Source organism: Gossypium hirsutum, chromosome D06, assembly GCF_007990345.1.
Source record: "Gossypium hirsutum isolate 1008001.06 chromosome D06, Gossypium_hirsutum_v2.1, whole genome shotgun sequence".
Lineage (NCBI taxonomy): Eukaryota > Viridiplantae > Streptophyta > Magnoliopsida > Malvales > Malvaceae > Gossypium > Gossypium hirsutum.
In genome coordinates, this window is record NC_053442.1 from 10,122,741 (window position 1) to 10,148,080 (window position 25,340).

The 25,340-nt window shown below is 34.0% G+C and overlaps 2 protein-coding genes and 1 long non-coding RNA gene across 3 annotated transcripts; 1 reads left to right on the forward strand and 2 right to left on the reverse strand.

Moving 5' to 3' along the window:
* Nucleotides 1–403: 403 nt before the first annotated feature.
* LOC107901229 (lysine-specific demethylase 2A) lies at nt 404–3,857 on the reverse strand. Its single transcript, XM_016827148.2, has 3 exons — nt 3,198–3,857; nt 982–2,895; nt 404–850 (listed from the first exon to the last, which is right to left on the reverse strand). Exons 1-2 carry the CDS (start codon nt 3,426–3,428, stop codon nt 2,707–2,709), a joined length of 420 nt encoding a protein of 139 aa, XP_016682637.1. The 5' UTR covers nt 3,429–3,857; the 3' UTR covers nt 404–850; nt 982–2,706.
* Nucleotides 3,858–3,859: 2 nt separating this feature from the next.
* LOC107901228 (uncharacterized) lies at nt 3,860–6,495 on the reverse strand. The gene is made up of 6 exons (XM_016827147.2): nt 6,259–6,495; nt 6,102–6,171; nt 5,910–6,015; nt 5,328–5,426; nt 5,107–5,241; nt 3,860–5,029 (listed from the first exon to the last, which is right to left on the reverse strand). Exons 1-6 carry the CDS (start codon nt 6,392–6,394, stop codon nt 4,013–4,015), a joined length of 1,563 nt encoding a protein of 520 aa, XP_016682636.2. The 5' UTR covers nt 6,395–6,495; the 3' UTR covers nt 3,860–4,012.
* A 448-nt stretch (nt 6,496–6,943) lies between these two features.
* LOC121218286 (uncharacterized) lies at nt 6,944–9,019 on the forward strand. The gene is made up of 3 exons (XR_005914485.1): nt 6,944–7,109; nt 7,279–7,371; nt 8,542–9,019. It is a non-coding gene; the product is annotated as an uncharacterized lncRNA (long non-coding RNA).
* Nucleotides 9,020–25,340: the final 16,321 nt, after the last annotated feature.

The following is a 25,340-nucleotide window of genomic DNA, read 5'->3' on the forward strand; positions in this document are numbered from 1 at the left end:
AAACTAGCTTGTTTGAAAAAGACCTAATGTAAATTGAATAAATAAATTTTAGCAACCCTAATCCCTTCAAGTTAAAAATTAGGATTCAAATTGAATAAATTAGGAACCAAATTGGGGTCGTTACACTTCTTCCCTCCACCATACTTTCTTAGCAGCCCTAATCGCTCCAAGGGTGGCTGAGTTCAACGCTGGAATCTCAATGTCCATCACCAAATTTTTGCAGGCGAGTAATGTAGGATTCAAAAGTTAAATCATTAGATTTTAATCTTCTAGATGTTAAAAAGTGATAAGAGATTTACAGAAAACAAATTTAATGTTTTGGTTGGATGCATGATGGAAGTAAAACTTTTAAGAATATAATAACAAAAACAAAAATTACTAAAGCAAAGCCCTGCACAGTCCCTAATCAAAAGTTTCAGTCATACACATCTCTATAGACTTCATTTCCTGATACAAAATTGCTTCGAAATGCTTGAATCGAAGGTGTCATTACTCATTAGTATACAATATTTTCTTTTAGAGAAAATAAAATTACTCAATCACCAAAATGAACAAACAATTACAGCTATCCATGAAACGGAGATGAGGCACTTGAAATCTTGCCTTTCTGCTTGAGAAGTAGTGGTGTGGTGGTAATCATAGTCTAGCAAAAACATCTCAAGAAGTTGATGAGGAAATGGAACAAGTAATTTTCTTGGTCTAACATTTCATGTCGAACCAGTCTTTCCCAGATGATGTTCTGAGGCAGATTATCACTGTAATATAGCAAGGTTGTGACAGAAGCTGCAGGCTCGGTGAGTAACGACATCAATAGCCGCAACAGAGACCGAAACAAAAGGGGTGTCAGAGACTGCAATAAAGAAGGAAATACAAGTATAGGGTGAGCCTTATCTATCTATACACACGTGTATGAATGAATATTGATGTTATGATGATAAAGAACGATGAAAGAAGAGATGGCCAAGGAAAAGAAGCGTATACCATGGGTTACTGTGGAGTTTGGAGAGCCTGAAAGAATGCCGGAAATAGGAACTTGAAACAGGTAGTCAAAGAAAGTTTGGGCCATTGGGTTTGGGTTCTTTAACTGCCAATCTTAGGAACCAGCTGACATTCAGACCTAACCTTCCTTGTAGTTACCAGGAACTATGAAAAAAATTGGGAACTGGTAGCTAGAGAAAAACGAGGGGTCAAACCGTTCTACTGTACTTGTGAAATATATATTCTTTTGATTGCCTATTAGTACAAGCGACTTCCTCCCTCCCTGGCCATTTGGGAATCATGGGTTTAACTGTTTGGTTCAGTACTATACATTATTTTCTTGTTCAATGCTATCGGGGTACCATTTTCAATCAACTCTAACAGTCAATTATTGAAAATTTGAATATGAACCAAGTTAGATTTCTGGGTTGTTACATACAATGCAAGAAGAGGAGAAAATGCCTTTACTACGTAGATTTTCTTCCTGTTTTCCAAGCCTTCCATCTAATTTCATTGATTCTTTCTCTTCCACTAACTGCCACATTTCACGTTTACAATATATATATTCTAGATTATGAGTAATACACAGACTGGAAAACTAGTAATATTTTTCTTGATGATGATGATGTGAACCCTAAATATCAGATTTTGGAATGCCAAGAATATTTCGTCACAATCGAGTCCATGATACAAACAGCGTGAGTTGGCACATAGTAATATAAACAAAAAAGTTTGACATAACATTTACTATATTTTGGGCCTAAATTTCTACAAGAACCAAAAGAACCTGCATATGCTACTAAAACTGAAACAAGGGTAACATTTCCTGATACTGAATCAGGCAATCTGTCGGCAAATATCGTCCATATATCCATGATAGAAGCTAACTAGAGATATGTGTTCCTTTTTCCCTCTAAAAGTTCTAGCTAATCATGTCTATAGTTATGTAATTTGGGCATGTTTAGCATAAAATCCAATCATATTGTATTTCTTCATTGTGATTATATGTTCAGAAGCGCAGACACCCCATCCATGATGCCTTTTGAGAGAAGATGAAGCTAAATGCTGCTGCTCACTGTGATGATCCTTGTCATTTTCATCAAATTCCAACTACAAAAAATGTTCTTTTAAAAAAACAAAATGTATGAACTTTAGAAGGGGACCCGGAAGTTTGATAAATAGTTATGAAGCAATTCTGTTCTGGGGATCGGGCTGTGAGCAAAGATCATCTCTGTTTATTCCTCTTGTGGATCTTGCAAGAGAAGACTTAAATCATAAGATGAGGGTTAAGGAGAGCTAATACAAGAGGATATCAAAGATTCAAGTCATAGATGCAATAGAAGTAGCTCCACGATGAGAATCCAAATCCGCTCATCCTCTCATCAAGATAACCAACAATCAAACCATGAAGTCCTAACCCTTATATTGCACTCTGGATTTTTCAGAACAAATGAACAAGAAAACAGCAGCTAAGAACAGAGTAGCCAAAAGAAACTAGTATATTCCATTTCGGAAAGACTTGTAACTTATTATGCTCCGAAAATAGGAACTTAGACGACCTAACTTAGCCTATATTAGCCTGAGGAAGATACTCCAAAAATGGATGACTCTTGCATCCACTCAAATATGCTAAGCAAATAAGCAAGTTGGAACCACCATTGAAACTCAGTACTACAAAAAAAGTGAGGCAGACAAGTATTTTCAGGTTCACAACCAAGCACATTCTAACTATTGTTTATCAGGATTCTCGGGTTCTTCTTCCTTTTCAGGATCTTCCTCCTCTTCCTCTTTCTTTTCTTCCTCTTCTTCATCTTCTTCCGGAGGATCGTATGGCATTGGTGGTGGTAATGGTGTCTTCATAGGGCTAAATTGAGGAAATATATCAGGTCTACGCCCGGGTTTAGGCCTCTCCCACTCCTGCCATTTAAACAAAGGAAAAAAATAACAATGAAAACAACATGTTTCTCAAATGATTGATTTATCTAAGCCAAACTGCCACTACCCATTAATCAAACACAATAAAACAGAGTATTACAGCAACAACAAAAAAAAAAAACCATCATCTTAACTATTACTGCATAACGTTTTTTTGTTCACAAAAGCTGACCACAGGTATCGTATCATGTAGTTAGGGATTGCCCCGACTGCGAAAAACTTGAAATTTCCCAAACCCATTAGCAAGGAAATAAAAAACTAGTTACAGAGTATAAAGGACTTACAATGGGGAAATCGAGGGGATTGCGGCGAGTCAATTTCTCTTCCTCGGGAGCCATACAAACCACATGACGTGTCTTTCTCCTGCTCCGTTGATGGCCATTAGAGACTCTAAAGGCGAGGGGGTATCTGCAAATGACACCTGAGGAAGTGTAAGAAGAAGAGGTGGAGGTGGTTGAGGGCGGCGCTAGGGTTATGGACGGAGGGGATAAGGAGATGCAAATGGAAGATGCCATGGTATTTGGTGGGGTGTACTGCTTCCCAAGCTGGGGCGAAACAGAGTTAAGAAAGGGTCTTATACAAATCCGACCGCCTTTTCTCCAAGTCGTGCGCTACTCAAGAGTGGGTTCTCAAACAATGACCATAACTCTAATTTCTGGTGGCTCAGCCCTCTCACTCTTTCAGATTTTATGTGTACCCCCTAAATAAAAACTAACTGATAAGTTTACTTTTTTGTCATTTAACTTTAAAAAAATTTCAGAACTCTTTCTACTTCATTTAAATATCTTCAGGTTGTATTTTTCCTGTATTTTCGTTTTCGGGATGCAATAGGAGGTAATAAGTTTTTTCATTTCTACATTAGAGAGTTATTACCAAATGGCGTTCTACATCAACAGACTAATTTTAATCAAAACCAGTTTTTCTGATGAAATTGCAAAATCTCTACTTTAAGATTCTATTGTCCATAGAACCATGGACCATGTTATATACCAAAGAGTCTTTTAACACTTTTAAAAGTTTCATTCAATAAAGCATCCATGCAAATACACCAAAGAACCCAAATAGTACTAGAGAAAGCTATAACTATTTGATTCAAGCCTTAAACTCTCCACCTCCCAAGGCGCTTCCTAGCTGCTAGTGGCACTCTCCACCTCAATGGGGCAGTCTGATTTTCCCCCTCGCTGTCTTCACTATCTAGCACTACTACCTTTTCAGATATTGAAGATTCTTGTTCCATTTCTTCTGCTCCTTTCTCCTTTACCTCCACATCAGCTTGCATGCTTTGAACAACTTGATGAGACTGCGGCTTCTGGTCACCCCTGCATCCCTGTTGCAGTTGTTGTGTTGAAGGAATTAAAGATAGCTTACGACCAAGCCCCTTTTTTTCAAGAGTTTGGGGCTTTGAATATGGCAAGTTTTGAACCGGCATCACATTCTCTTTGTTGTTCACCTGTTGTCTATGTGATGAGCCTTTGAGTCCCAGTGAAAGCTTTTTACCTACTGAACTAAGCTTCTCAGTTTTTTTATTGGCAGAGATGTTTTCGGCTCTGTCAACATGACTCTCTTCAACTGTCCCAAGAATTTTCACTTTTTCAAATGTTTGCATTGGTTCCATAGACCCAAATGGATCTTTCTGGCTTTGGCATAGCTTTGAACTGCTCTTTGTGCTGCTGTTTGCTAAATTACCATCTTCATGCAGGTCAAGTTGTTGATTGTGGCTAGCCTGAGAAAATGAGGATTCAGAGGAAGCTTGATGTTGGTAGAGTGATGATAGGTAATTTGGGTCCACATTCTCCTTGTTATCAAAATCGTCCTTGCACTGACCAGACACTTTCGAAGATGATTTCCGCCCCTTTCCATTAACTTTTTCATGGTTAAGGTTGTATTCGCTCAACACATCATCTTCCTTCTCTCTTTTTCGTTTACATTCCATTTGAGTTCCCGATGCCGAGAGAAATAAGTTGTGATTAGGCACCTTCCGGTCAGCATCTTTTTTCTTGTTTAAGATTGTAGATTCCAGTGATAACTTTTGGCTAATGCCATGTTTTCTTTTATTGCTAGGACTAAGCTCCAGAGCACCATGGTTTGATGCTAGGTCCAATCCTTGAACTTCCACCTGCAATCAAAAGAAGTATGAAGAATAACGAATCCAAAACAAACAACATAAAAATCAAATAAATCAACTGCTAATACCATCGTTGAATCAACTTTAGTTTCCGTGCATTGATAGCTACAACTGCTTTCTCCAGCTCCAGCCTTGGCATATTTTTCAGTCATTGATCGTGCTTTTTGGTCAAAAGCTTGTCTATTATATTTGTATTCCCTACTCTGTAGATTCATCAACATATCAAAAGCAAAGGGAAAACATAGAAAAGAAAAGAAAATCAATTTATCTTGAGAGAAATTCTACTTACTGCTTCACACATTAGGCCATCATCAGGATTTGGTTCGCTGAGCAATAGCCTTATACTTGTAAGCACTGTTGAAATGTTCAATGATGGTTGCCATGCCCCCTGTTTAGATGAGGACCATACTCTCCATGTCACATATCATATATCAGGTACTTTAAAGAAACAAAACTTCCATTTTAGAAGTGAAATAGAAGAGAAATCAACGAGGCAAACATGGTTTTTTAGCATAAAATTTTCAGTGTCCTCTACTAAACTTACACATCAGACAGTCTATTCTTCATGTTTAATGGTCCCTGTAAACAATTGAAAGTTCAATAACCTTAAACTTGATTCCACTCGGATGAAGATCAAGGATCCATTATATTGCACATACGGTCAACAACATTCTTTGAGTGAATATAAATCTAAAGTTTTAAAGTTAGAAACTTAAACGGAACAATTGAGTCCTTCCAACCATCAGTTTAAAAGTTTTTGAAATAATCGTTTCACTGTCTCTTCAAATATAATAAAAGCATACAAAGGAAATTATGCAAGATAAATACTTAGTATCACTACAATTTTCTTGGGGACAAAAACAAAACTAACCTTGGGAGGAAGATTGAGAATGTCAAGGCAAATTCGACCTCCATTATCGATGTTCGGGTGATAAATTGGCGTCGCAAAAGTCACAATCGGAGGCTGAAGCGGATACCTTTAAGGCGAAAAAAAAACCCTCCTCCTTTTAATAGAAGAAAATGCGAAAGAAAAATTGAAATTCACTGTGCAACTTAGATATACCTTTCAGGTATCTGAATCTTAATCTTGAAGATTCCTTTGCTGTAAACAGTTTCTTCAGGACCTTCTATTTCTGTTAAACAACATCCAGATTTTGGATATTAATTATTTTAAATAATTTTTTTGGGTGAAGCAAAAGCGAGAGGGAGAATGAACATACGGGCATGGATGGAAGAGAGATCAGTAATATCAGATTTTGAAGAGAGGGTAGGAAAGGAAGCGCCATGAGGAGGATCGACAAGAAGGAGCTTCAGCTCCTTTTGCATTCTTAGTTTTAGCCTTGCTTCTTGAGCCATTTGCTTCTTCTTCTGGTTTGACCTTTTTTCTTTTCTGAGCTTTAAAAATGAAATATTGGGGGATTATGATTTTTGAGCGGGCGGCCAAACATTTTCAAATGTGTTTATTTTTTTCTTTTCGTGTTTTAACCTTTTAAATCTCCCTCGTAAAAATAAGGAAAAGCAAGGTGAAAATTATATACAGGCACAGTAATTAGTGTTCAACAAAGACTGGCTTATACCTTTATATCCTTTTATTTTTATTTGTATTCGGCTTATTTTAGCCCAATTTCATTGTTATTTTTCAACTCTAAATTATTACCGTCTTATATTAAAATGATTGGAATTTAGGTTAATGGATTGGGGCCACTTTTATTTTCATTCCGAATCTTCTTCTTTTTTATTTTAATATTAATTTTTAGAACATTATGAACCAATTTTCACACTAAAAAAACATCTTGGCCACATATTATGAAATTTGACTTGTTAAGTTAAATTTTTTTTTGGGTAATTTAAATTGTTAAAAGGTTAGGAAAAGGGGTAAAGCCCTTCATTATATATCCTTACCAGTTGACCATACTGTAGAAAAACATTTATCTAATTTTCTTATCATTCTCTATTCATTTTCTCTTCAATTTTTCGCCATTTTCTTGCAAAATTGACTCCATAAAAGCCTCTATTGAGTCATTCTCCTCATCATCTTCATCACCCACTCATTTAGGATTTGAACTCTAGTGTGAGAAAGTGTAGTCTTGTTAAGGGTTCTTGATTTTTTCCCAACACTTTATCATCTCATTTCATGTTTATATACTTCTATTTGGTTGTTGAGCCATTCATATGGCTATTTCATGTTAGTCTCATGTTCTTTTGATATATATTTATTTTGCTTGTTGTAATTTTTGTAGAAAAAGAAGTTGTTAGAGAAAGTTCTAGCAAAGAAAGGAGAAAAATGTGGAGTGAAGGCCTTGGAGGATGTTTCCTTTATGTTGTTTTGAAATGTAAGTTCTCATGAAACTTACTATGGTTTCCTTATTAAATTTATGAATTAATGTATTCTAAATATGTTATATTTGCTTATAAATGTGAGAAGAACTTGGTTCATTTAGAATTTGGTTTCACATGTGTGTTACTTAAGATAGGTTGGGTTACCATGCTTAAAGGAGTTATATGATTTGTTATTTGATAATTTGAGTAATATGTGGCAAAAAACACTTATGTGATCTTATTCAATCAAGCTTGAATAGTGTTATGGAAAATTTAACATGTTATTTTATAATATTGGCATGAAAGTGTGTAATTATGGCTATGATTATTTTCTTTTGGTTTTAAGAGGTTGTATGATCCTTTTTTATGAAAATGTGAAATTGTATTTCATTTTTGGTTTGGCTCTGAAAATACTGTTCATAAGAAAAAATATGATTCTCTACTTTGTTCAGTAAGTAATCTTGATAAAGAGAACATTATGTCATTTGTGCCCATGTAAACTTGGTAGAAGACTAGGATACGGTTGGCATGCCAATTAAGATCATATGCGCATTTCTGTATGGGTTTAGGGTGTTTGGAGTTTTGCTATGTGACCTTATGGTTGGGCACTTTATGGGACCATTGGGTGAACACTATCTCTTTATAGACTTTATTGGTATTTTTAGAGGTTTTGCACTTAGATGTGTTCTTTGTTGCCTTCGGGTATTGCACTTATGTGCACTCTAGTATGTTCTAGAGAATTAAGTTCTTACAAGCTCTTTGGGGTGTTCTAGCAGTTACCTATGTGCCCAAGTTCAATTTTACTAAGGTTACAATGGGTGAATATCCTTAATTCTGATAATGACCAACTAATTAAATTTAGAATGTGACTATAGTATGTGTGGGCCTAATGAATGTTGAAATTATGCTTTTGATTTACTAAATGGAAAGTTATGTTTTAATCTTGAAATGTGGAATGAGAATGAATGTGTTGATAACCATTGTATGCATTAGAGCCATGTGAAATTTGATATGTTTATACTTGTTTTGAATACTTTAACCTTAGCATCCTTTTTGTTTTAGTTTAATTTATTATTGCAACAAATATATGTTGGTATGCTCACATCAACGCAAGGTAAGCATAATGATTTCCATTTGAAATTACTAAGCATTTTATGCTTATACATTGTCTTCTTTGCATGTAGATTTCACTTTTGGATTCTTGAAGCTTAGCTCAATTCTTGGATCTCCACATTATCGTTAAGACATTTGAGATTTGAATTGTTGAGTTGCGAATTCCTTTGATGATTCTTTACGATTGAGATGTATGAAATATTTCGCAAGCATGCATGCATTCATTCAACTATTTTAATTTGGGCTATTTTTGGATGTGTGTTTTTCACTCTAGAAGCCTTTAAAAGATGGCTAAATGTTTTCATGATGATTTTGCTTAGTGTATGTTAAGAAGTGTTTGAGATTAATATTTTATACCTTGAATTTATCTTTGTGATGGTTTTACGTAGGTGTTGTTTAGGGGTGTTTTGGAGTGTGTTTGAGGAGTTTTTTAAGTGCAATTTCGGTTCCCCTACATCAAAGGTTTGGTAGCCATATTATTTGTATCGACACTTTGTAAGTCAATGGCCAAAAAGTTGATCCTACGGATCTAGGGTCTGGCACTCTTATTTAGTACTGGACCTCGGGTTGACAATAAGGTTGAGCAAGAAAAACCAAAATACTAAAAACCAACCTGAACCAAGGTGTTTGGACAATTTATGGAATGCAAGTAATTGTACCAATTTTTTTATTTAATATATAATTAATTTTAATTTTTAATGATATAAAAATAAATATTTTATATTTATAATGGTGAAAATAATTTAAAATTTCTTTAAAATAATATTATTTTTTAGAAATATTTATGAAAAATACTTTCAAAATTTGTCAAATAATATTCAAAATCCATAAGCAACACTCATTTTGTCAAAATAAGTCTAAAGAAAACAAAAAAATAATATGGAAAATCAAGAGCTGGATTGAATTATGATGGACAGTTCAAAAAATCCAAAAAATCTGACCGAATTGAACTGATATTGCCCCTTATTGATAGTAGTTAAAAAGCTACAGTACTTGAGTCCATGTGTCGATACTTGGCACCCAGTTACCGATACCTTGCCCTTGGGTATCGAAAAATGGGGCTGGGGTATCGATACCTAACCCTTAAGCAATGCCTCTACATTGTTTTGGGTATTTTGGGCCTATTGAAGCCTGTTTCGGTCCCAGACATCTCCAACTACCAAATTGTTTCTAAATGATTTCAACTTGATTTTGAAACCTCTAAAATGATTTTATTCCATTCATATGAATTTATTTGATTTATTTAAAATGTTTAAAATTCAAGTATTTTTCAAGATGTTCTTTTGAGTTGTCCTTCGAAACCAATCATCAAGATGGGTGTGGGGGTGTTACATGGTCTTAATTGAATAGCCAGTGATGATTTGATTACTTTGAGGATATGATGAAATCAAAAGATGTAGCGACATTTTTACGAGAAGGAATGATACGAAATCTTGAACCTTAGTACCATATTTAGTGAATGGAAAAATTAGCTAAAAAAGATCAGAGCTTGAATGACTTCTTCAAAGATTTAGGATCAAAATCTAGAAAATTGAAGAATTTAAAGTCATAATATAAACCAAGAAAATAATAATTAAATATTAGAGGTGGAACAAAGGAAAAAAGAATAAGAGAATCAAGCTCAGGGCTTTGTATTCTTGAAGTTGTTTCGAATTAAACAATGGTAAAATCAAGAATTAAGAGAAAATTCAATCAAATTAGAATTAAATAAGATCAAATATAGAATTGAAAGGATTCAATATAAATTTGATGTTGTTCATATTCTCTTATTGAGTTCGTTGTAACTTAATAAAGTAATTTTTGGACACTAACTAATTCCCTAAGATGAATGAGGTTGCTGCCATCTTAAAAAAGAAATAATAACTAAATCTAAAAAAACCTTGCTATGAGTAAATTTTATTAATAAAGGAAAATTTTGAATCTTTACATCCTACGGGTCGTCCTTGCTTAAATAAGCAAGTTTAAAACTTTAAAAATCGAATCCTAATCTAAAAAAACTTTTAAAATATCGGTTACATAAAGTAGCTTTTTGTTATACCTTATGTAGTAAACCTCCCAGAACACCTATAAAGAGCTTGACATGTGTCTTTCAATGGAACCAATGATATCGCGAACCCATAGATAGTTTGTGAACCCTAGTTTGATGAACTTTAGAACTGTGCATCTCTGCTAACAGAAAATGAGAACTACGTCGAGACTAGAGTAATTGATTGCTATTTGTCCTAACATGTCTCGTCCTAGGACGTCGCATCACCTTCACTAAAAAAGGTATCAAATCAAACTTCCACATCAACAATCTTAGGACATGTAGCTAAGTTTATTCCCAACTATAAAAGGATCATTCAAACAACTCACGTAGGTTTATTTTCACATACTTCCCTAATTGAACCTCAAAACTATCTCCACAAGACCAAAGTTTTCTTTCAACCTTCAAACTCCTTCCTTCTTCATTAGATTAACATCTTCTTCCCTCTGTTCACCTCATTGGTTAACAATTGGTGTGGGGAGCGTGGATAGACATGTCGAATTCAGGTATCAATGTTCCTCCTATTACAGAGTTTGACCCCACCAATAACCAAGTTACTGATCCTACCGGTCACAACATAGAAGCATATGTTAGCCAAACTATAACAACTCAGCATTCAGCCTCATTGCATGGCAACCAAAACAAAATCCCACAAAATTAAAATGACCTATAAAGCCAAAATCAACAAAATCCCTACCAACAAAATCTATACCAATAGTTTTATCAATATACCCCACGGTATTATGATCCCAAAACCAGCACCATGCCAAAGCATCACCGACGAATCAAGGGTCTCAACATTACCAGTTCGGTAGTCAACAATATTTGGAAATGCAAGAGAGAATAAGGATTATGGAGGAGCAAATGTCTTCCCAACAAAAGAAATACGATGAACAACACAAATTTATCTAGGAGTAGATGGAAAGGCAAAGGTAGGCGAATGAGAGAAATGAAAGAAATAAAAAGCTCATTCAGGAGCTTAGAGCAAACATGATGAATCAGAATCAAAATCCCAGGCATAGAAAGAAAGAATCCAATCATTCTAGGCAGGATCGATAAGATGCAAGCAAAGGTAATGAGAATTTATCAGATAAGGATGTTGATATGTTTGATAGAGATGATAGCTATGATAAGGATTATGATGATAGTTATAGCGGTGCTAGTCAAAATACTTTAGAACAAAAAGTAAAGAAGTTAGAAAAACATTTACAGGATTTTCAAAAAATGGAATCTTCTAGATTAGTGAAGAAGTATAAAAATGATCCCCTAGCTAAAAAGATATTGCGACATCATGTTTCCCCCACATTCAATTTTCCTAAAATGTTAAATGATGGTCGAGGAGACCCTAAACAATATTTAGCATATTATATAAATCATATGAATTTATTTGAGGCTTTAGATGAAGTTAAGTGCAATGCATTTTCAATGGCACTAAAAGATTCAGCCCATGCATGGTGTTTGCAATTGCAACAACATTCCATTACGAGTTATGAGTAGTTGGCAGACCTGTTTATGAGCAGCTTCTTGGTAAACAAAAAATTAAGGTAATCTCTTGCTTACTTCATGTTCATTAAAAAATGTGAGGATGAGCCTTTAAGGGATTTTGTGTAAAAGTTCGATGTAACAACTATGATCACAAAATATGACCTGAAGAGTTCGCTAGTCAAGCTTTCATGTCTGGAACAAGTCGCCAATTTTTGAAATATAATTTAATTGATAAACCCCTCTCTAACTTGTCAGAATTATTTGAGAAAACTCATGTTTTTGTTGAAAATGATGAGTAAGAAAAAGCTAAGCTGCAATGCAATGAACTAGTGCACGAACCTTGGGAGACTTTTATAATTCTCTTAGAGGCAGACACCCATTGCATGACAAAGTTGGGAGAAATCATTCTCAGCATTTATAATTGGAAGGGGAAACAAGGGTATCATTTCAATGATTCTCGAAACGATCAAAGGCAAATAGAGGTTATCAACAAATTCAATGAGGAAACAAATGGCTTTTTATAATCAATTTCAATTCTATCATGTTTTGACAATGATTCTAACACAAATTTTAAGTCAAATAGAGCATTACGAAATTTTGAGACCTTGTCTGGCTATAAACGTCTTATAATTTATAGAATAAATGTAACACCAAAAATATAAGAATTAAGAACGACGGTGTCCACAAGCATGCGGATCAAATTGTAATATAGTATATGTTACAACGGAACACCGGTAAGTATTCCAAGGATCGTACCCAAGGGATTGTAGATTGGAGAAATTAATATTAAATTAATTACGAAAAATAATTACTAATCTAATCAAGTCACGGTTTAGTAGTGCGAATCCAAATTAATATTTTAAATAAACTAATTAGCTTAACTACCCTAAATTAACCTAATAGACTTTTCTATTCCTAGTAGCCAATAATGTGAGCCTCTAGTCTATGATCGATTAAATCTATAATTATCTAATTAAATAATTAATTATCTTAGATTGAGTTATTTATCACCCTTAGCTAAGACTACCCTCCCGGTTCATCTTCACTAAGGATTACCACATAAGTCACCCTTATGATCTCTTCCTAGGCATACAGATATCTTTCTGGTTTCACTTGTCTCGATAATTTATTAGGGGCATCACTCCCTAATATACTAAGTACCCTTGAATAAATAATCAAATTTAGATAAATAATTACTTAACAAATAAATTAGTTTAATAATCGAATCATGCGAAATATAAATAAAGCACAATAAATTATTCTAATATTCATACAACAATTAATTAATCTAGTTAACGAAGCATAAATAAAAGAATAAAGAAAAAGATAGGAGAATGCTCATGAATACTATTAAAGCTTGATGCCGAAGCAATCTCTGGTCATTATTGTCTTTACATCGGAATAGAAAACTTCTGACTAAAACATACAAGAAAAGAATACTAGAAAAGTTGTGTTTGATGAAGGGGTTGATTGATGCCCTCATTTTTGTATAGAAGCCTCTTATTTATAGGCTAAAATATGTACACTTTATGCCTAATATGCCCTCGATACTTTGGGTGCAAGTAAGAAATAAAATCTTCGAGAATCTACCAAAATATGGTTGCCGACGTTATCCTTGCTTGTAACCCACATTCAGCCTTTATGGCTCAACATAGGTTGATGGGGCTCAACATAGGGTTGCTGTGGCTCAGCATAAGGCTACTTGTTGCAACACAGACATTGTGTGTCGCGCCACACACATTGCATGTTGCACCATGCAGGGGAGAAGCCAGTAAACTTTTTAGGGGGTCAGAATTAAATTATATATTTTTACAATAGGAAAATGTAATTTCACAATTTTAATATCTATATCTTTATATTTTTTAAAGGATTAAATCAAAATTTTATCATTTTAGGGGGGCCAAAGTGTAATTTTACCTTTACTAATTTAAATTTTTATAAAATTTAAAGGGGCCTAAATGGAAAATTTTCCATTTTAGGGGCCTCGCCCCCTACACAATGCATTTTGTGGCTTTGCGCATTTTCTCATGCTTTCATGAATTGGGAAGCTTGTGCATCACTTACCCCAAGTTCTTACGTCAATTGGGCCTAAAATTAAGTCTCATGCACATTTAAATACCCAAATTAAATCTACCTAAGGCCCGTGTCGGCCTAATAGGTCATCAACACTCAAGATTGTGTTAAAAATACTTATTTTTATTAACTTTTAATCCTAAGCTACTGATCTGCCATAATTCAGTGTAGCAAATTAAACTAGTTTTTGCACTTTGTGAGCTTGAATGCAAGCATTTTCATTACGTTATAGTTATGTTTTCGTAGTTTAGTTTGAATTCAATAAAAAGTGTAATTTAAGTCTTTTATTAACCTTAGAGGCCGAATAAGGTCTAAAGGTGAGCTAATGTACTTAGTGAGTGTGCAGGAGACCATCCGAGGGCATAAAACTTAATAATGGTTGCTGTGTTGCAACATAGGGAATTTGATGTCGCAACATAGGGAGCATAATGTAAGAATTCTGGGACTGCCTTTGGTGTTGCGACACATGCACTAGGATGTTGCGACATTGGTCTTGTACGGGAAGAACTTACGAGCTAAAGGCGTTTTGGTCTATACAATCAAAAGTTAAACACAAGAGCGTTAGCTAACCTAGGGTTGAGGACGAAGACAACCCTAAATCTATAAATAGGCTCTTAAAACACTCATTGGGGGACTGGTTTTCATATTCTCAATTTTTTCCTGTAATTTAGTTTTTAGTTTTTTACTTTCTTCTAGGGTTTAGATTTGTTTTTAGTTTTGTTCAGGTTTGCGTTCTTCAAATAACTTGCTTTGTAAACGCAATCAAACGTTTGAGGATTATTGCACTTCATCAATTGAATACAAACAAGATTCTCTAAAATCTAATATTGATTTATTCTTTATGCTTATCTTTATTGTCAATTTTATGATGTTTATAAATTCCATGAGGAACTAATCCTTTTATGAGGGATTAACGAGTGGAGGTGTGATTAACTAATCGTTATGTAGGGTTTTCTTAGTGGATCAACTGTTTGGGAAATGAAAAACTTAAACCCTAGGCTTGACGACCCTAAGAAGTCATTTAAGTGAGAATTAATCCAAAATTGGTATGGCCTATCTGTGAACACCTTAGCCCTTAACCTGTCTAGACTCTGAGGTCGAGAGATCAGTAGTTCTTGCCGACTTGTTAGTTTAGTGGAAGATTGAGAGATCTTGCTAGGGTAATGACTAGTTGATTAAATAGAAACTTGAAATAGGAATTAGTTATAATCACCAAAGTGAGCTAATCACTCATGTCTAGATTTGATTAAATTTATAAATTAAGTTTTCCGAAGTCTACTTTATTTATGCATATTTTATTTCTTCATTTATAAAAATCCAAAAAAAAATTCTTTATGTTTCATTCTACTATAATTTATTTAAACTACTAATTAATTTTATTTGCATTTAGGTTAACATTAATTTAGTACTCGCCTCCCTTAGGTACGGTCCTCGGTGTACTTACCTATTTTGTTGTAAAAAATATATTATAACCTGACCCGTATACTTGCAGACACCGCCTCAATTCTTTATCTTTTTGTTGTAGTATTCATACTTTAGACATTAGCACATTTAGAGGCAGTCAGAATACAAACCACGAATTCCATGGCGAAAGTGAAGCAAGACCACTGATATGCCGTGATTCGGTGTAGCAAATTAAACTAGTTTTCGTATTTTAGGAGCTTGAACAAAAGCATTTTGGTTAAGTTTTAATTATGTTTTCGCAATTTTAGTTAAATCCAACAAAGTGTGTAATTTGAGTTTTTTTATTGACCTTAGTGGCCGAATGAGGCCTGAGGGTGAACTAATATACTTTATGAGCTTGTAGAAGACCATTAGAAGGCGTGCTAACTTGATGCTAGTTGATGTGTTGCAACATGGAAAGCTGGATGTCGCAATATAGGGAGTAGAATAGAAGAATTTCAAGACTGCCTTCGGTATTATGACATAGCCTGAGGATGTGGCGACACACCCCTGAAGACACCCTGAAGATGAAACATACTACCCTCGATGTCGCGACATAGGACCTAGTGTGTTGAGACATCACCTTTGTACGAGAAATAATTACAAGCAAGAGGCATTTTGGTCCACACAATCAAACATTAAGCACGAGGACGTCAGCTAACCTAGGGTTAAGGACGATGACCACTCTAAAGTCTATAAATAGACTCATTTAACACATGTTAGATGGCTTTTGTATAATTTTCTTTCTAGTTTTAGTCTTTATTTTTTCTCTTTTATTAGGCTTTAGATTTATTTCAGTTTTCGTTCTTTGCTTTGTGGAAGAAATCAAATTTGTGAAACGTGGTAAAACTCTGTGAGGATTCAACATTTTATTCTAATATAAAATCAACCTTCTTCTGAACTCTATACTCTTGAATTATTATTCATGTCTACTATTTTTATCAAGTTTATATTTTTTAAGAGATCCATGAGGAACTAATCCTCTTGTGGGGGGATTAGCAAGTGGAGGTATGATTAATTAACTTCTTTGTAGGGTTTTCTTAGCGGATCAACTGTTTAGGAAATGAAGAACCTAAATCCTAGGCTTGAAAACCCTAAGAAGTCATCAAGGTGGGAATTAACCCAAATTTGGTATAGCCTATCTGTGAACACCTTAACCCTGAATCGGTCTGGACTGTGAGGTCAAGAGATAAGTAGTTCTTGTTGACTCATTATTTTAGTGGAAGATTGGAAGATCCTGCTATAGCAACTAGTTGATTGAATAAGAAAACCCAAAACAACAGTTGATTATGAGTATCGAAGTAAGCTAATCACCTATACTCAGATTTGATAAATTTACTATTTGATTTCTTATTGTTTCTTTAGTTATTTTCTTTTTCTTTTTATTGTTATTAAGAATATTAAAAACCTTTCTTTTTATTTGATCGTAATATAATTCATCTAAAGTTCTAATCAAATCTATTTATGCTTAGGTTAGAATTAATTTAGTACTCGCCTCCCTTGGGTACGATCCTCAGAGTACTCATCTACTCTGTTGTACCTATATTACAACCTGACTCGTATACTTGTGGATACTGATCTTTCATAAATTTTGTGCAGGATTTCTACTCTGGACCTTAGTGCTTTCGGAGGCGGTCAACCGCATGAACGAACAATATGGTAAATTTCTTGAAATTTTGAAAAAATTGCATATTAACTTACCTTTTGTTGAAGCCCTTTCAGAGATGCAAAAGTATAGAAAAATTTTAAAGAAGTTGCTAACAAATAAAAGGAAGTTAGACAATTTGTCAACTGTGGAGCTCAATAAGGATTGCTTGGCCATTCTCTAAAACAAACTACCTACCAAGCTTAAAGATCGAGGGAGTTTTACTATTCCTTGTTTTATTTGTAGCTGGGAAAGGGAAGTCGAGTTTAGACTTTAAATAAGCGCTCTTTGAGAGACAACCCGAGTGTGTTTTTTATTTTATTTTAATTATGTTGCATGCTTAGTACACTTATTTTTCATTATTACTAGAAAAAAATTTAAAAAATTGAAAAAAAAGTAAAAAAATAAATTTAAAAATATTGAAGAAATTTTAAAAAAAAAGGTCCACATGGTTTGGGGTAGACCACATATCTATGTGGGACATAAGGCCTTAAGCGTGTCATGCACTGTGTGACCCACACGTCCATGTACACGGTTGTGGGAGAAGCGAACTACAACAACACATGGTCTGGGGTGATCTACAAGGCCTGGTCACATGCTAGTGTGTGACATACAACCTACATACACGGGCATGTTACAGGCCGTGTGAACACTGGAGCAATTTTTAAAAGTTTTTAATAGGCCACATTGCTTCAGAGAGATACATGGCCTAGCCACACGGCCGTGTGGCTGACATGGTCTAGCACATGACGATGTACCCTTTTTTTCCCCTTTAAACCTAGTTTTTATTCTTTTGTTTCCTTCCTACCCCAACCAAAGTGATTTCGTTTAGTTCTATGCTTTATTTATTTTTTATTTTATTTATTTAGATTTATTTTATTTTATTTTATTTTATTATGCACTTTTTTTGTTTTTTCTTCGGCTTCTTTTCTATTTTTTAAATCTCTTTATAGTATTTATTTTTGTTTATTTTCTTATTAGTTTGCTCAGAAACATGTACTTCATTTCGAATAGCTTATGATTTTGGGTTTCACTTTCGGCGAATTCAGCCAAATCCAAGGCATTTTCAGTTCTCTCCCTCCCTTACGATATTTTGCTTATTCTATTTATATTTGTTTGTACATTAATGGAAATGTATCTCTTAAGTGTGAGGAGGATGTTTATATGCTTATGCGATGAAGTTTCTGAATTATTGTTTGTGTTTAAGTAATTTTCTCACACCTATCATTAAAGTTAATTTTTTTAATGTAGAGTTTTTATTTATCCTGTTTTGGAATAATTTGTGGATTTTTGTGCATTATTTTAGAGTCAAGCATGATAAGCTGTTTGTAATGCCTTGATTTATTAAATTATTATTTTTTATGAATTCTATCATAATTAAGTATTTGTATCAGTGGTTAAATGCCTTAATTTTGTGTCTAAGGTCTTGGGTTCAAGTCTCACTTTTGGAAATTCTACTATTTTTTGTTCCTAGCCTTATTCTTAATTGTGGGACTTATATTATATTTTCGATCAACTTATATTAGAATGAGTCTGTTGGTTCAAGTGGTTAGTGTTAGCTTGCCCAGGATCCTATGTTTGAATCCTCGAGTTCGCGTTTGGCAATAATTTTTGCTTCGGTGTGTGTGTGCCGTTTGTGTAGTAGAAGTTGGATGAAATTGATATTCTATGGTAGTTGGATGAGGTTTAATGGGTCGAATTTTGTGGGATTTGGTTGGTAATAAAGGTAGTGGGGAGGTGAGAGAATTTTTTTTTAAAATTTTAATTTATTTTTGAGTTGTTTCCAAATTTTTTTTTGTTTTCTCACATTTTGGTTTCCCTACAAAGTGTTTGTTGACGTTTTTGGGTCTTTTTTCTTTTTCCTCTTTCTTAAATTCTGGCCTTCTATTGCTCGATTGAATCTTCCTTTTGTTGGTTCTCCTTTCAATTTGGTAAGTAGGGTTAATGTGTGTTTGCATAGTTTAAAGAGTTCTAGGAGTGACGAATTTGTGGTAGAGGTTTTGTATCGAGAGATTAACGGTTGTGGATTTGATGTTTTAGGTGAGGATCGAGAGTTTAATGCTCTTTCGACGAATTAATCCTCGTAAGGAAGTGATGTTCATTCAAGGGTAAGTGATTTTATCAATTTAGTTTGGTTGCGGTTGTTGAAGTTTTGTTTCTTTTAGAAGTTGAAGAACTTTAGTTCGTAAATTGGAGCTTTTGTAGGGAATAATTGGTTAAATTTGTGATGTTTTTAGGTACTTGTTTTGTCGTGGGGACATTTGGATCAAATCTAGGCTAGGTGTGTAAGGAGAAACCTAAAAAATAGCGATTGTCGAAAGTCAAAATTGGGGCCTATCGACACCACACTGTCGTGTTGCTGGCCATGTGGTAGGCCGTGTGGGCTACACTGACGTGTGTCGGCCGTGTGGGCTATACGGGCTAGGCCATTTTGGGTGTGTGGGCCCACACAGGCAAACCATTTTAGGCCGTATGAGCCCAAAATTTAGAACTTTTCCCTAGGGTCGTACACGTCATCCTGATCGACTGTGAGCCTTCCGTGGAGTCGATATATGTTTAAATAAGATATTGAGCATGAAATCTGATAGTTTAATAGTGTGAAACATGACGCAAATAATGTCTAACATGTATGATCTGTTATGTACCAAGCATGTTCTGTTTTTGTTTTAGGAGTATGTATGTTATGTATATCCAAAAATCTGTTATGCACTGTTTATGTCTAATTAGGGGGTGAGATATGTATTATGTGGAGGAAGTGTTCTATGTGAGGCGATATCTCGCAATTATACTGGCAGCATAATTGCGATTATTATGAAAAGTGTCTTATGGACACTAAGTGGTGTGTAGGGCTGGGTGGGTGTTTTATACTCTACGTAGTATGTTGGGATGGTTGGAGCTGGCGTGTAGAAGATGGGGGTAGGATTTTATATACTTATCTGTTTCTGTATTAATCTGCTTTAATTCTAATTCTGATATGAAATAAGTCTGTATCTAATTTGCCATGTAACTAAATTTGAGATTTTATTTCTATGAGTTGCAAACTGAGTTATAAAACTCATTCTCTATTTGTTTAATAATTTCAGGTAACCCTAAGACTTAGGCGGGCCGGTGCGACGAGAGCTCAGTTGTGTCCACATTGCTGTAAAACTATATTTACTTAAATTTGGCTTACTTAAAATTTTATTCTGAGAGTTTTGTATAATTTGGACTCTCCGGAATTTTGGGACTATTTTTGGTTTCAGATTTTTATTTTGGTTTTCTAGCATGACGATTGATAAAACAATTTTTTTTATGAAAACGATAGTTTTTCTGAAAATAACTGTTTTCAAGGAACAAATTGATTTACCAAAATATAACGTTTTAAGAAACTTCGCTGCAAAATATTCGATTTATTTGAAAGACAACAAACAACAATTTTAAATTAAATAAGTACAACAACACACTTTCCAAACATATCAGGCTTACTAAGTAACAATGGTTTACGATGATTTCAAACGAAGGAAGTCAGATTTATAACTTTTTCTTCGTAACACTTCTGAATTCAATCGTAACGTCTAGGTCGAGTTTGGGGTGTTACACTGCTTTTCAAAAATTATTATTTTAGGTTGTCTCCCTGAATTGAAATATTATATTGAAACTTTAAATTTGCAAGTTTGACTTCAAAACCATAATTTTTTGTGAGTTTTTGAGCCTATAGGACATATATTTTTTGTGCTCATTTTATTTTTGATCGTGAGTATGACAACTTGATTTGTTATTCTAGAACTTGCTTCGGTTATACTTATCGAGGTCACATTGTTGATTTGATATATTGAGATGATAGAGGCACTTAGGATTTACCCCACCTAACCTTTATACAACTTACCTATTAAATTAACCCTTAGTAAACCTCATTGATCCTAACACATTTTATAACCCGTTAATGTTAACCCGTAACCCACATTAATGTTGTAAATCGTTTTTCTTATTGACTCCCTTTTTTTGTTGAGATCAGATTTGGTTAGTTGTCTGACTATATTTCATTATTTTATTGCTAAATTTTATTTTCTCTAAAAAATGAAAATTAAAAAAAGAAGAAGAAGAAAAAATGAATGAAAAAGTTGATTTAGCTTGAATCTATAGTTTCATATTTTTTTGAAAAGCTTTATACACTCTTTATTTCTTGTGGATATAAATTCTTTTAATTAAACAACTGATTTTTTTTCTAGTTTGAAAACTTATTAATTCGATTCTCGATTGTATCCAACTTTTTTGACCTTTTCCACACCCTTAACCTAAGCTCCATTACAACCTTGCGAAGACCTATTGATTGGTGTCATTTCATTTTTTATAGTGTTGGACATTTGATTTTCAAGCAAGCCTATGGTAATAGCATTTCTCATTTCACTGTTGAGTGCATATTACTTGAACCTTAAACACTTTGAGTGCTTTCAGTGAATCTTAGTGAGGTGTTAAATCTTGTTGAGTTTAGATTTCAGGTAATTATTGAGATAGGGGAGATGGTTATGTTTTTTTTTGTGCTTTAAAAATTCCTACTTGGATTGCTTGTATTCTTTAGTGTCATTTTAGTTTGAGTTTCCAATGCATGATTATCTGTAAATTATCTTAAGACATTATCGGTGAGAACAATAAATTAATGGAGGTTAACTTGAATGTGGGTTGAAGATTTTGCTTGAGGACAAACAAACGCTTAAGTGTGGGGATATTGATAAATGTTAAAAGTAACATATTTTAATCTCGTTCTTAATGCATTTTTGGGTTATTATTCAATATAAATTGTGCATTTTTTGCTTCTAATATTTTAAATTCATGTTTTTATAATTAATAGAGCATTTAAGAGAAAATGAGTGAAAAATGAGTGAAAACAGAAAAATTAGAGTTGCACAGGTTGACCCCTTCTACACAACCGTGTGACCCACATGGGCTACCATGCGGCCATGTGGCAGGTCATGTCGATTTTGTAGATTTCCACCCTAAACTGTGGGAAATCACGTTGTTTAGGTGTTTTGGGCATTCTAAGACATATATATGACAAAAATAAGAAGATAAGAGGGAGCCATCATAGAATACTCAAGAAAACAACTTTTAAAACACTATCGAAGCCTATTTTGAAACGGATTTTCGTCAATATTGAAGATCTCCAATTGATTTCTTAGGAGATTATCATGAGTTTCTTTATTTCTTTCTGTTATATTCTATCTTGGATATTTGTATTTTCAAGCATGAACTAATTTTCTAAATACCTAGGCAGATGAATCCTATGATAGATTCTGTCGTTTGATTTTTATTTTACGCAATAAATACTTAGATCTTGTTCTCAATTATGTGCACTTAATTTCTTGGTTTAATATTTCTAGACTATTGATCCATGTTTGATGTACTTAAATCTGAGGAGGAATAGACCCTGTTTAAGAGTAAATATTGCGTAATTGAGTGGAGTTGCATGCAATCCTAGAAATAGAACGAAATAAATCTACCATATTAGGGTCAGATCTAGGAGGGGAATCCATAGATCGAGTTAATGCGATAATAGGGGTTTTAATTAGAAAGAGTTTTCAATTAATCAACCTAGAGTCAGCTCTTACTCTCGAAAGAGATATTAGCATAATTTAGGGATTTCTACGGATCAAGATGCTAAGTAAAAGATTTGCGTAATGTAGATTGATAGTGACAGATGAAATCTAGGTGGATTCTTTCCTGGGTATTGTTTCACTTCTCAATTGTTAATCGTTTATTTTCTTGTTTTGTTACTTTTCGTGTTCATTAGTTAGTTAAATTAGTTAATTTTAATTTTTAATCAATCACTCAAATTTATCGGTTAAATAATAGAAAGAAAACAATTACTAGTACTATTAGTATTCGTGGGAATGATACCTGTGCTCACTGTTGTTAAACTATTAATTGATAGGTGCACTTGGCTTAGTCAAATTTTGAGTTAGTTCACGACGCATCAATGAACTAATTTTCTAAATACCTAGGGAGATGAACCCTATGATAGATTTTGCCATTTGATTTTTATTTTACGCAATAAACACTTCGTTTCTTGTTCTCAATGATGTGTGTTAAATTATTGGTTTAATATTTATAGACTATTGATTCATGTTTGATGTGCTTAAATCAGAGGAGGAATAGACCCTATTTAAGAGTAGATCTTGCGTAATTGAGTGTTATTACATGTAATCCTAGAAATAGGACAACATAAATCTACCGGATTAGAGTCAAATCTAATAGGGGAATCCATAGATCGAGTTAATGCGATAAGAGGGGTTTTAATTAGAAAGAAATTTCAAATAATCAACCTAGAGTTAGTTGCTCTTACTCTTGAAATAGATATTTACATAATTTAGGGATTTTTACAGATCAGGATACTAAGTAAAGAAATTGCGTAATTTAAATTGATAGTGACAAATGAAATCTAGGTGAATTCTTTCCAGGGTATTGTTTTGCTTCTTGGTTACTACTTGATTATTTTCATGTTTTTTTTCTTAATCATTTTTGTTAGTTAATTAATTTAGTTAGTTTTAGTTTTTAATCAATCACTCTAATTATCCGATTAAATGATAGAAAGACAATAATTACTAGTACTTTTAGTCTTTGTGAGAATGATATCTTTGCTCATTGTAGCTATATTATTAATTGATAGGTGCACTTGACCTAGTCAAATTTTTAGTTAGTTTATGATGCATCACATCTCTTACTAGCCTGTTAAATACCATAAACTATTCTTCTTCTCCACAACACCTTCACCCATGTATCTTCTCCATCGTCAGCCACCCTAGGAAATTGCTCCACTATTGCAGCCTTCATTCACCTAAGAAGCTCTTCCCACCTAGACGATGCAGCAGTTTCCCACCATAATGAATAGTAGCTGCACATCTCCCTTCAAACCTTCTCTTTCAACCACTAGCCACTTACCTTTAACCACTCCAAAACTGCTACCCCAAACACCCTTCCGTAAGCCATAAACCCTCACATATCTACCACCCTTCCAACGCCACCAGTTGTCGCATCTCCCAACCCCACCATTCAAGCCACCGTAAGTCACCCTCTAACCCTAACCTGACGCTACCTTGTTTCACCATCAATTTATTCTTCATGTTCTCATCAGTTATAAAAAAGGTGGTAAGAATTTTTTTCCCAAATTTTTAATTCAATTTTATTTTTTAAACTTTTTAATATTATACGAATTGTTAATATTAATTTCTAATTAAATTTTGGGAAATTATCACTTGTTTCCATCTTATGTCAAGTTGAGATTGTATCATGTCTCGGAAAAGAACTCGAACCATTGTCCAAATTGAAGAATCATAAAACAAGTTCCATTCTGAAGGAGCAAAAGCAAGATATGAAATCATATTCAAGAAACAAAAAATGCTTCTGAAAAGAGGATTTACTTTGAGAGAAAGTAATCCCACTAACTTCATGGCGAGCATTCGAAAAATTGCTGAAGCATTAAATTAGAAAGTGTTTTGTGACAAGAAACCGACCCCAGATCTTGAATTAGTTTGAGAATTCTATGCAAATCTAACATTATCTATTGCAACAGAAGTAATTTTCTAAGGAGTTAAGGTACATTTTAATTAGAAAACTATTAATGATCTCTTTGACTTACCTAACTTTGAAGACAATGATTACTCCTCTATAGTGAGAAATGTCGAAAAGGTGATGTTGCAAGAAATTCTACAAACACTTACATTTATTGGGGCTAAATGGACTGTGTTGAGATATGGGAGTCATACTTGTCATAGTGAAATTTTGACTCTGTTAGCAAAAGTGTGATTTTATTTTGTACGTTTTAGTCTAGTGCTTATCTCACATGGTACCATAATTTCTGTGGAATGAATGGTTTTGTTATATTCCATTATGAAAGCAAAAACTATTAATGTGAGAAAGATTATCCTAAATGAAGTTTGAGACTGTGTTGTAAGACGTTCTGGCTCAACATATTTCCCCTATATAATCACGAAACTATGTATGAAAGCTCATGTCCATCCAACTCTAAAGATGGTAGGGTATAATTAAGGAAGAATTACTGATTCGGACCTTGCCAGAGTAGCAGGAGAGGCTATCTTTCAAAAGTAGTCTGACCTAGTTGGTAAAACTAAAAACGTGGAAATTCCTGTAGAACCAGAACCAAGAGAGCCGATTGAAATTCCTGACGTGGCCAAACCTATTGAAATGATTCTTGAAATAGAGGG

Bases quoted from the DNA above. Each gene is read 5' to 3' on its own strand.
- LOC107901228 (XM_016827147.2), bottom strand. From the start codon at position 6,394: ATGGCTCAAGAAGCAAGGCTAAAACTAAGAATGCAAAAGGAGCTGAAG. The intron at 6,172-6,258 runs GTATGTTCATTC...GTTGTTTAACAG, and splicing joins TCTCTCTTCCATCCATGCCC to AAATAGAAGGTCCTGAAGAA. The intron at 5,242-5,327 runs GTAAGTAGAATT...ATGAATCTACAG, and splicing joins ATGGCCTAATGTGTGAAGCA to AGTAGGGAATACAAATATAA.
- LOC107901229 (XM_016827148.2), bottom strand. From the start codon at position 3,428: ATGGCATCTTCCATTTGCATCTCCTTATCCCCTCCGTCCATAACCCTA. The intron at 2,896-3,197 runs GTAAGTCCTTTA...TTTAAATGGCAG, and splicing joins ATCCCCTCGATTTCCCCATT to GAGTGGGAGAGGCCTAAACC.